Source organism: Labrus mixtus, chromosome 1 (assembly GCF_963584025.1).
Source record: "Labrus mixtus chromosome 1, fLabMix1.1, whole genome shotgun sequence".
NCBI lineage: Eukaryota > Metazoa > Chordata > Actinopteri > Labriformes > Labridae > Labrus > Labrus mixtus.
In genome coordinates, this window is record NC_083612.1 from 18524050 (window position 1) to 18536235 (window position 12186).

Consider the following 12186-nt stretch of genomic DNA (forward strand, 5'->3'; position numbering starts at 1 on the left):
TAAATACAAAAAGTCAGGGCAAACAGAGTGAAGAGAAAAGAAAGAGAGAAACTTAAAGTGGTGCAGTAGATTTGGGTTTAGAGTCAGTGTCAACAAAGAGAGCCCCAGAGTCCCAGAATGGATTAAGATGTTCTGAAATAAACCATAAATAAATGTATGAACACATAAATTAATAAGGACTTGTGGGACGAGAGGGAAGCTCGGGCATTAGCCATTTCTCAAATTTTGCATTTGAGTGATAAATAATGAAGGCTTGGTTTTTAGCAGGCAGTGTAGAGGAAATTGTGTTTGGGGTCTGACTATTAACCCTGTCTTATCTAAAGTTAAATAATTTATTGATAGAACTTGAAGGAAAAGTTGACAAGGGGATTTCAAATTGTTGGTGTTTAAGCTTATACTTTTTATTGGCTCATTCCTACAAAATCTTCCTACATGAGCAAAGTTAATACAGAAAAGACAAATGTGTTTCAGGTGTAAATTTTGTTTTTGCTCCTATATTTTCAGAAATATCTCAGAATACACCTGTCAGTCTTCTTAACAAACTGCATGTTGCATGTTGAACCTTTAGGTATTTCAGTCTTGAAAAGACATTAGTCCTACAGAGTTTCAGTGTTAAAACACATTTAATGTATATGTAAAACCTTTTGTTGAAGCATGCTTCTCCGTGTGTCTACAATTGTGTGTGACTGTGAGAGATGTAACCCCAGCAGTAAAAGGTGAGCCTCAGGGCTTCAGGGTAAATCCTCCACAGAAAGACAGACAGAATGTGGCTCATATCCTGCAGAGCCATCACTCGTCATTTGTACAATGCTTTTAGCTCCCAGCTGTGCTCTTGTTCTTCCCTGCCTCCATCCCTTCCCTCTCTGCACTCCCAATGTCAGACTTCACCCTCAGTCCCGTTGTGTCCTCCTGACTCCAATGTCAGAGCTCCCTGTGGGATTCACCAACATCCCAACCACCCTGCATGAAGCTGGTCCTTTGTGTGGTCCTTTGTTCGGACCAGACATCCCTGAAGCATTTACATTTACAAGGTGGCAACATGCTGTGGTCCTAGTTTTACTAACACCAGTCACAGGTAAATGAAGTAAAAACACTGTCATGTGAGAAACAAAACTCCAGGAGGGCACCAGCTGTTGAATCACCTTTCTCTGAATTTTTATTTTCTGCACAAAAGGCACACAAAAAGAAGGGGGGAGGGGTCCTGTATTTACAGATTTTAGTTCAACACCTTCATAATCTTAAATTGATTAATAATCTAATTTAAGATTATGATGGTGTTAAACTAAATTCTGGAATGACACCAGCGGGTCTGAATCAGCCGTTTCTTGATTTGTGGATGGATTTTATTTTTTCCTCCCAATATTTATTTATCTTTTCTGGTAAAAAAGAAAAAAAAAGAAAAAAGAAGGAAATTACAAAAATGAAAGTACAAACAAGAAAGTACAAAAAAATCAAAAACTGATCTGAACTATGAAATCTGCTTTGTTCTACCGTTGTTGTTTCCCGAAGTCGCTTTGTCGATCAGGCTATCAGATTTGTGTGATTCAGTGCAGAGAGGGGGGAGCATGTAAACTGCTGTTAAGCAGCTTGCTTGATGAACATGGCAGATCTGAGACAGACATCAATCCTCAAGTTCAGCTTGTTATCTGCTGCTTGAGAGGCAACCCGGCAAGGAATATAATCAGTAACATTAACACAAAGCAATTCAAGCTACTTTAATTGCTTTATATTAAACAAATTAGATCACTCATCCAAGTGCAAAGTGCTTTCTTGTACGATATTAATTGCTAAAAAAGGAGCTGTGACAAAAGTTAAGGATGATAAATAATGTCAGAGCTGAGATTTCACTGCTTGGCTGTCTGTTATTTATCCTCATTAACTCCTCCATCTAGTCATCGGGGCTTTAATGTGGAGCATTAATATTCATATATGCTAAGTGTTTACAGTCACAGTGAGAAGAGGCATGACTCACACCAAGACCTCTCCTCGGCCCTGTGCAGATAAGACTCTCCTCTCCTCAGTGATGGAGGGCACTCAGCTTTAACCTGCACTGGTGAAAGACTGTGACGCCACTTGTGCATTCTTGCAGGAGAGAGACAATTCGCTGGCTTCACTTTAAGCACTTCAGCCATTCTAGTGCGGAGACATGTACAAACACGACATGTCTGTCAAATTGTGTCTCTAAATGTCAACTTTCCTGAGGGCAAAAAACGATGTCCGAGTTTATCTGGATGATAGGTCGTTCTTAAAACAATTCAAAACTTTGTTTCGTTATTTGGTGGTGTCCGCAGAGACACTTTACAGAGAAGTACAGTGTAGCTTTGAGGCACTTATCTTAACAACTAAAACTGGTTTGACCTAAGAAGTGCTCTGGTGAAGGGTTTTTGATTGTGAAGGCAGGATAGCAGTAGCAGGTTAAAGAGAACTAAAAATGTGTGAATGTATTTTTGAATGTATACTTTAAGTACAAACAACTGACTCTTGTCATTTCTTTAAGTTTATTTTCTGTTTTGTTTTGTGCTGCCCTTTAAAAACAGTCGAGCTGACCCCGTTTTCAAAAAATCTGTGGTTGAAAATTAGCATTTTTGCTCTTATAAGCTCAGCTGTCATTAATTGTACATATACTGTACGTATGCAAGAGAAATGCATGTCAGGCTGTAAACCTCACAGAGTCTCAAAACAACACTTCAGTTGTACATACTGTAGTTCATGAGGCACAGACTGGAAGCAAATTATTCATAGAGGTCTCATCATCTCCAAAACATACTGTATGTGCCTCCATAAATGAAATTGGTGAAACATTGAATAAAACAGGTTCATGTTGAAATCTGTGTTTTCCTGAAGCCCTTTGTCAGAGCAGTGAGCTCAGCTGCCTCTAACTCAAACTCATTGCTGACCAAAGTCCTCCGTCAAGTTAAATCATTCATGCTAAAAAACAACAACGACGTGACACAGCTGACACTTATGGAAAACTCTGAAAAATGTCTTTCAGGTGTTTTTAAGGAGTTTGTTGTTGCATTTGTTTAACTTTAAAAAAAAAAAAAACGGGGACCAGAAAGTGAAAACGTTGTAATAAAAAGCCAAATCATTTAACAGACAACAGATGATGACAGGAAGAAGTAGCAACATCTTGACTCAGAAATTTACTTCAGACTTTTAAAAAACTACATTTGTTCATTTATCAGTAAATAATTCTATATTCTGTCAAACGCTAGGGCTGGGAATCTTTGGGTGTCTCACGATTCGACTTCCATTCTTGGGGTCACGATTCAATTCAGAATCTATATTTGATTCAAAACGATTCTGGATTCATGATTCAAGGTCTATTTATGAATTAGTACATACTTCAGGATCTACTCCAGTCATCTGTGAGACTGGCTGAATTTCTTGTTGCTCTATTTGGCATTCTGTTGAGTTAAAGAGCTAGCCTTAGCGCTTAGCAGGGAGTTACTGATTAGCCAAAAAAAAAAAAAAAAAAGATTTTTGGAAGTTATGAATCTATAATGCTATTTAAAATCTCAGAAGATAAGAATGTTGATTTTTACATAAAACAATTTTTTCCCACCTCTTATCAAACGCTGTAAAAGAAAAGGAGGTTTTAAAGACAGATTTCACAAAACAGTAGTTTCTAAGAAAAAAGTTAGAACTTCATCTTTCACAAACCGAAACAAAAAGGACTAAAGAGGCTCAGAATAAAAGATTAAAGCTACGAAAGGGATCGCTTTAATGATAATGAAATGACAGACATGTTGGGATGGAGCACGTGAGATATGCATTTCTATAATGTAGAAACACACACACATACATGTAAAACTTCCATCCTACTTTGAGCGCATGGAATTGTATTTCTTTTAGCCAAACTCTGTCCATGGATGAAAACATTTGTTCTCTCTTTTTAAAACTGTTAGTCTGTCTGAGTTTGAGGGTGCAGAAAGTCAGAAACAGGATGAGAATATAATGTGGAAGTGGACATGTTTTCATTTTATCTCTCAAAGTGCACTTTACAGGAGGATACATGCCGGCCATATCTCCAGGGTGGAGTGGGTTGTTCAAAACACACACACACACACACACACACACACACACACACACACACACACACACACACACACACACAAAACAACTATGGTACTTAGATCAAGGTCACACTCAGATCCCATTCAATTCCAGACACTCGTATAACAGGTATTTCTGTCTATTTCAGCAGCTGCAGAATTCTGTTGTATTGCTGGAAAGTTCTGACAGGCTAATAGACGACTTCTATCACCTCCACAAAAACTGTTTTTGTGGTTTTTAGTTTCCTCTCTCCTTCGCGACACCTCCAGCAGCCATGCCTGTGGCAGAAAGGCTGAAGTGTTTTTGTGATGTTGGCCTTTGTCATATGTCACTCTCTGACCTTTTCTTTTGCACGTTATCCAAACAAAGCAACATTTCTGGACTACGTATGTGTGTGTCTGTCTTTTGAATAGTTGTGTAGCTTACCGGTACATTTTTTTTGGGTCAAGGCACCCTATAATAAGACAAATTTAAGAGGACTGCAGGACATAAAGACAGACATGAATGATTTTTTGAAAAAGCATTGAAAATATCCCATGGCTTTTTATTTATCTTGTCAATTCTTCAATCATATTTAATGAGGAAACATGGATGTCACAAACACTGTGCAGCCCCCATGATGCTCCCCTGCCACAGGCAAGCAGTTTGTGTGATGGAAAAAGAGACACCAGTCTGATTCAGACAGTAGGATAAAACCTACTAGTCTAATTCTATATTATTTTACATGTATCTGTTGTAGACTTGGTATAATCTAAATTGTGTTCTTTTTGTCTAACTGTGTTATGCTAACTTCCAATTTTATAAATGTTATAATTCTCCATTTTTTTTCCCTCTAGTTTGTTTAATTTCATATTTCCTCACAATGAAATCAGTCAAAAATAACACCAATGTAGACTTTCTTGAAAAAAACGACAACAGGAACAGAGGCCATAACAAGAGTTCTGTTAAAATGTCACACTAGAGCGGGAATTGTTTCAGAAGCAATTTGTGTTTCTGCTCTGTGAAAAAATACTCTTTACCATAGCTGGAATTAAAAAAAATATATATAGTGATAACACACTTCCCTGCACAATGTTGCAATTGTTTTCCTGGTCAGAAATGATAATGAATAGCTTAAAATAATTGAGTGTTAATTTTTCAGGGAATTTCAATTATGCTGCAACATAATGAACTTTGCTGCAGAGCCAACTAATGTGGTTTTCTTGTTTTCTGAAAGACATTATGGAAGTTTTCTGCCCTCCACCCTCCAGTTGAAGTCTTGATCTGTTTTTATTTCTTTATTTTTTCACACTGTGTGCCTTCACTTTCTTTAATGCCTCTGAATGAGATGAAAGCCCAGTGCAATTAGGCTTCTTATCGTTTTAATTAAGAAAGCCATTCGGCCATATCTGCCTCCGACGCCATAACACATAATGGCAGAGTCTCTGATGTCTGAAGTGGTGTGTGTGTGTGTATGTGTGTGTGTCTGTCTGTTTGTGTGTGTGCATGTGTGTTTGTGTATTCATGTGCTGTTAGTGTACATACACTATGTATTTGTGCAAGCTTGTGAGTGTGCGTCCCAGTAACACAGTTTGCAGCAATCTCTCTCCCGCCCTTCTTTCCTCTTTTATCAGTCTGTGTTCTCCAATCGCTATTCCCTCATGTGCCTCTCTCCAAACGTGCTGTTCTATCCCTCGTTATTTCCTTCTCCTCAAAGAGACAAGGTCAAACAGTCATGTACAAGTACTTCAAACTCATTCCAAGTATGTTGTCTTGAGTTTTTCTTTTCAACCCCTTTGGCACATGTTGCTTCATTAATGCCATTCCCTTTCTTTGCACTTGAACATCTGCGGCAAAAGTGTTGTATTTTATTGTATTTGTTTCGGCTAATGCATACACTTACAGGACACACTAACAGCTTATCATGTGCATGTAACACTTTTTTTGTTCTCTTTTCCCAAAAGAGGACGAGAATAGAGGAATCAGTAACTACCCTGTTAGTAGTGTTAAAACCCATCCCTCTCCCTCCCTCCTCCTCTCGCTCCATCCTCCCTCTCCCTTTCCCCTCTTACCCTGGCCTATCAGTGCGGAGCAGTGGTCTGTGAAGAAATTCCCAATATCTAAATTTACACACTGTATCAATCTTGTTTAATAGACTGGAAAGCTTATAGCCGCCGTGGCAAGCCGGCAGAGAGGGCAGCGGTGATAAATTGTCGGTGTGCAGGCGACAGCCGCCCGTGATGTATAATGAAATATTTATGATTTATCCCAGCTAATAAACTGAAATGAAGTGCGTGATGTATGGGAACAGATGGGCCCTCTATTGATGCTGAAGCGGAGAGGCAAAAGGGGAAAGAAGAAGAAGATGGGAAGATGGTGGAGAGAGACGGAAACAGGAGAAAACGTAGTTGTGGGTGTTTGGCTGACACTGGAGTAGTGGGAACTGAAGAAAATGTAAGATGGATGGAGGGATACAGGGTTAGAGTAGAGAACAAATTAGATGAAATGATGAAGTAGAGAACAGATGGAAGATGGCAGAGAAATCAGACCAAAATCAAAAATCAAATCCTTCCCTTCATATGCTTCATGTATATTTAAGGTAAAACAGGGACACTTCATTTCTGTTTTAATTCCATATTTCAGGTGTAGACCGTTACTTATTTTAGTGTCTATGAAAGCAAAAAAACAAACTTGATGGAAATGTTTCCTAGCAAGAGGAATGCTGATTCTAAAGTTACCAAGTGCAAACTTCTACCAAGAAATAAAAGAGCATTTCACCCTTAAGCGCCTTTTCCCTGAGTTTTCAATGAGATGATTGATAAAGTCTAAAATCATCCCATTTGGAATGTAGCCAGTTAGCTTAGCATAAACTCTTGCCTCAGGGAAATGGCCAGTCTGTCCCCGTCCATAGGAAACAAAGTCAGTCTACCAGCAAATTAAATGGTTATTACGAGGCTACTGCTAAAAAAAAATACTCTAAGCTTTAAAACTCCCAGTGTGGTACTGTACTGCTACACCTAACCCTGACCTTTGCTGACCTCCCACACCACCACCTCCATTCAACCATCCAACCTTAACTACAGCACCTGCTTAACCTCATCATAGTCTCTCTCTCTCACACACACACACACACACACACACCCCCAATGCCTCCTCGGCCACAGCTGTGGACGCACCACCTGTAATAATCCGACCAAAAGGACACCATCCTGTTCCGTCTTTTCTCCTCTGCGCTCCTTCCCTCCTCTGTCCATTTTTCTCCCCCTTCGTCTCTCTCCACTCATCCATACTGACCCATTTCCTCTGCTTGTCATCCCCCGGCCCAGCTGAGCCCCTCGTCCCACATACTGTACTCATCCTCCCCCACACCTGTTCCCCAGACACCTATGTGTGTTTGTGTGGAGGGTGTGTGTCTAGAGGATGATGTGTGTGTGTGTGTGGGGGGGGGGGGGGGGGGGCTTAAACAATCATTCATCCATAGCACTCCCCCCCCCCCCCCCCCCTCGCTCAACACACACACACAGACACACATACACACACACAAAACACACTTTTCAAGTTTACTCACCCTTCATTATGACTTGAAATAAAATCATTTCAGCTGTTTTTTATTTTCAGCTTAATCAATATTCACTTAAATGTTCCCACCTTCTCAAAAAGTATTTTGGGTAAAACGACTGCCAGAAGATTTAGTTGTCTTGTGGCAAGTTCAGTTTAGAAACTGCCTCAAGCATTGAAAGAAAATTCACAAGCTTTGGCATTAACTGAAAATGCTGAAACGCTTTTGAATTGGGACCATTAGTGTAACTTCAAAAAAGTAAATGGTCACCACTGCATGTTGGTGCTGCAGCATGCTATTGTTAACAGGCATTAAAGCTAAAATGCACAAATCTTACCTCCAGCTCTCGCTGAAGAACAGACCATCCATGTTGTCTGCATCTCCCCGGCCATTTCTTCAGACAAACTTGTTTTTTATGTTTTTTCCTCTCTGCGTGACGCATGCTTTAGATTACAGAAAAGAATATCTATTAAGATTCTTTACACTTATATATCCTGAAGCCAGGCTTAACAAGGAGATGATAGCATTTTGCTCAAAGTCATGAATTTCTCTGACCTGCTTTTCGAAGACAATACTCCCAAAATATATGGGCCATGACATTTTCTTATTTCGTCTTATGTCTCTCTGTGCTGATATGTCTTACAGGAGACACAGCAGTCTACAAAGACGGTGTGTATTGGATCATGGGTCGCACCAGTGTTGACATCATCAAGAGCGGTGGCTACAAGATCAGTGCCCTCGAGGTGGAGCGTCACCTGCTCGCTCATCCAGACATCACAGGTAAGAGATACGTACAGGTGTAGACTGTAAGCAGAGTGGGGTTATAATGCTCTGTTGCTGTTTGGCTGTAAAATGGACCAGGAATAATTCTGTTATGATAGAACTGGAGAGCATTCACATTGTAATAGTAGGTCAACACCTCAGCCTCTTTTATATTGTATGTAATTCTCTAATTTATGACCATGCATTACAACAATGGAGCTCAACAGAGTTTTTATGATGTTCTTGCCTGTCCCCTAAAATAAAGGTCCATTTGGTTTAAGGACATCTGCAACTTCTTTTTGCATGTAAACACCCTGTAATTAAACATACCATTGAGCACTTTTAATCCAAATCATTGGATTAAGATTATAATCTTGTAATATGTCTTGTGTTTTATTGTCCCTTGCAGATGTTGCTGTGATCGGGGCCCCTGATGCCACTTGGGGTCAGAAAGTCACCGCTGTGGTTCAGCTGAAGAAGGGACGGAGCATGAATCTGCCAGAGCTGAAGATCTGGGCAAGGTACTGAGACTTTTATCCAGATCATGTTCTCTTTTAAAGTCACTGCCTGATAGTTAGGAGGAAATAACACTGTTACTGTGAGTATGTTTACTTTAAGAATGAAGCTTTGTTAACGCAGTGATTGTAGAGAATGAGTTAGTATCTGCAGGAATGTTATCGTTTGTTTTAGCTGTTGATCGTACGCTTCAGGGAGGACAAAATGTTTCACTGAAACACAAAATAATCCCCTATTCTTCAAAGTTTATGGTAAATGGACTTGAGCTTGTAAAGCGCTTTTCTATTCTTCTGACTACTCAAAATGCTCTTATACTGCATGTCACACCTACCCATTCACACCCATTCATACACTGATGGTGGATGTTGCTGTGTAGAGTGACCATCAGTAGTAATTAATCCCATTTATACACATTCACACGCCGAAACGGGAGCAATTTGGGGTTAAGTGTCTTGCACAAGGACACATCGGACATGTAGCTTCAGGAGGTGAGGATCGAACCCTCGACCTTCCGGTTGAGAGACAACCAACTCTACCAACTGATCCACAGCCACTGACCCTGTCTAGGTTTTATCTTATGATGCTGATTCAAGGACAAAACTTCTACAGCTCTTTGTCAGTTTGGTGGTAAACAAATGAAAGGCTTCTAATGCAAACTCTGCAGCTCTCTCCGAGCAGTTCAGCTCACATTTCCCCAGTGACCGGACCTGAGGACCTCAGATCAATAGGAAGGGATGTGAGAGAAAGAGAGGACAAAGACGACTAATGAGGGGAGCTGAACGAATGATAAAATCGAGGGATATGGGGAGGGAAAAAAAAGACAAATTATTGTTATGTAGGACTTTGTCTTTGGTACTATCATTTTTCCCCTTCCCTTTTCCAAATGTCAGAACTGGCTTTTGAAAGTTTGTCATGAAATATAACGTACGTCCCTATGCTGTGGATTGGCAAAAAAACTAAACACAAACACTGCTCTTTTGTATTATTTTCCTCTTCCTTTTCTCGCCCCCCCAACACTGAATTTGCCTATCACATTAGTCCACATTTTCTACCATCTGCTTTTGTCTTTCACACTATTCTTCTTCCCACCAGTATCATTTATTCACATCTTTTTTATTCTGTGAGTGGATAGTCTGTGTTTCCATGTGTGTGTGTGTGTGTGTGTGTGTGTGTGTGTGTGTGTGTGTGTGTGTGTGTGTGTGTGTGTGTGTGTGTGTGTGTGTGTGTGTGTGTGTGTGTGTGTGTGTGTGTGTGTGTGTGTGTGTGTGTGTGTGTGTGTGTGTGTGTGTTTCAAGGCTGTGGGCTCCATATGGTGTGGGGGCGTTAGATCCTACTGCTGTGGCCTGCTGGTCCAGCATGGTGGATTACTGCTGCAGCCTGTGACCTGGGTTAACACACACTTGCTCACACAGACACAAACACACACATACACTCTTTCACACACAGTGCCAGGGGTGCTGCCAGCAGACAGGCAGTGCCAGCACACAGCCTACTGCTTAGGCCGGGTTGTAGGGGAGAGAGAGGGAGATAAAATGAGACATAAACAAGTAGATGAATGCTCACTCTTCAGTGCCCTAGCTTCAGCTGTCAGTCTGAATCTCTATCACACCCTCTGCACCCCGCACTGCCTTCAACACACATGCTCATGCACACACAAACACAGACACACACACACACACACACACACACACACACACACACAGACTGCCCTAGAGAAATTGGTGACACGAGCAAGCTCCATTACAGTGATGGTGTATGTACGCACATGTACTCGCTCACACTTTACTTACTGGCTCTGAGAGATGGAGAGACAGAGACATCTGCTGAAAGGAGAGCTTGATGGCAGCAGTATGAGTCATTATGCTTACTCGCAACCACACAGGAACATGCACACAACAAACACACACACACACACACAGTCGCAGACACAAACAAACAAACTAGGTTAGAAGATAATAGAAATGCTTCAGGCTTCAAGACTTGACGTAACAACCATGCACCCAAAACGGAAAAAATAAAACACTTTTAATTATCGCAGCCTTCTGTTTTTCCCTTTCATTATTTGTTTTTTTTTATTTCATCTCACAGTGATTATATTGTTTTGTATGAAGGGAATTGTCTGTGTCTGGAAGGCGAATTGTGGGTATTAGAGAGGAGAGCTGCAGCGTGTATGAAGGACATTTCTTTCCTTATCTCCACTACTCTGCCACAGGGCTAGCCTTTGTTTTGCAATTGTTTTCTGTTTTGTTTTTCCTTTTTGTTGGTGCATATGTGTGCGTGTTCCTTTCCATGTGTGCACATAGATCAGTGTTGTGTGTGTGTGTGTGTGTGTCCTTGTGCATAACTGTCTGTGTTGAGTCTGTGTTTATCTTCCTCTCTGCAGTAAGCATTCTTCAGTGCATTAACATCCGTGTTTATTGCAGAGCGCACATGGCCCCCTACACCATCCCCACAGGCCTGCTGCTGGTGGAAGAGCTGCCTAGGAATCAGATGGGCAAGGTCAACAAGAAGGACCTCCTGCGACACTTCTTCCCATGACTGGACTTTCACCGACATCGATGACAACATGCTGGTTTCCTGGTTAAAGAACTGAAGCTATATGTCACTTCCATGAACAGGATATTCTGCCAATGCAAAAAAGGTGCTGAAACACAGTACCTGAAACACGAAAAAGCACTTTGAGTACACCCACTAGTAGACTCTTTGATGATGTTTTTTTGGGGGGATGAAAATGGTGATGTTCCTATGATAATTTTAATGGTTGAGTGATATGAACATTATAATGAACCATACTTAATTACACCAACAGCAAATAAAAGAGACAATGTGTTGGTAGAAGAGGAGCAAGGATGAAGTTAAAAATGTGATCAGTATTTAAACACTGTTAATATTAGGTCCTCAGCGTTTTATAAACTGTGATGCACTTGAAATAACAGATTATCTGAAAATTAAAAAGTTTAATTTCGATAAATTGTAGAGTTTTGTAGTTATTTTCTGTTTGCTATTTCTCATAAACAGTGTTGTTAAACTCTATGTAAATCTGTGTGTATGGGTGTGTGTGTCTGTGCAGCTGTGGTTACACAGGTGTGATGAGAGCCTGAAGGCGGATTCTCTAGCAATGCACGAACAGCACAGCTGGATGCCCCGCACTCCATCTGACTAACCCTCTCGCTCTTCTCACCTCTCATCCTTTTCTCATTTCCTTTTCTCCAATACTTCGCCTCCTCTGTACTCATCACAAGTCAAAACAGATAGCAGCAACACCGGGCCCAACTTGACTTGGAGCTTCTTTCTGAATGAGCTTTGGCATGCTG

At 40.7% G+C, this 12186-nt stretch overlaps 1 protein-coding gene across 1 annotated transcript in view; it reads left to right on the top strand.

Moving 5' to 3' along the window:
* The window catches only part of acsf3 (acyl-CoA synthetase family member 3), a 31198-nt gene extending 19355 nt beyond the window's left edge, over positions 1-11843 (top strand). The window contains exons 7-9 of the mRNA XM_061036555.1: positions 8240-8374; positions 8766-8877; positions 11296-11843. Of these exons, the coding sequence (XP_060892538.1) occupies positions 8240-8374; positions 8766-8877; positions 11296-11410 (362 nt within the window). The 3' untranslated portion in view covers positions 11411-11843. The remainder of the gene's footprint in view (positions 1-8239; positions 8375-8765; positions 8878-11295) is intronic.
* The last annotated feature ends 343 nt before the right edge of the window (positions 11844-12186 follow it).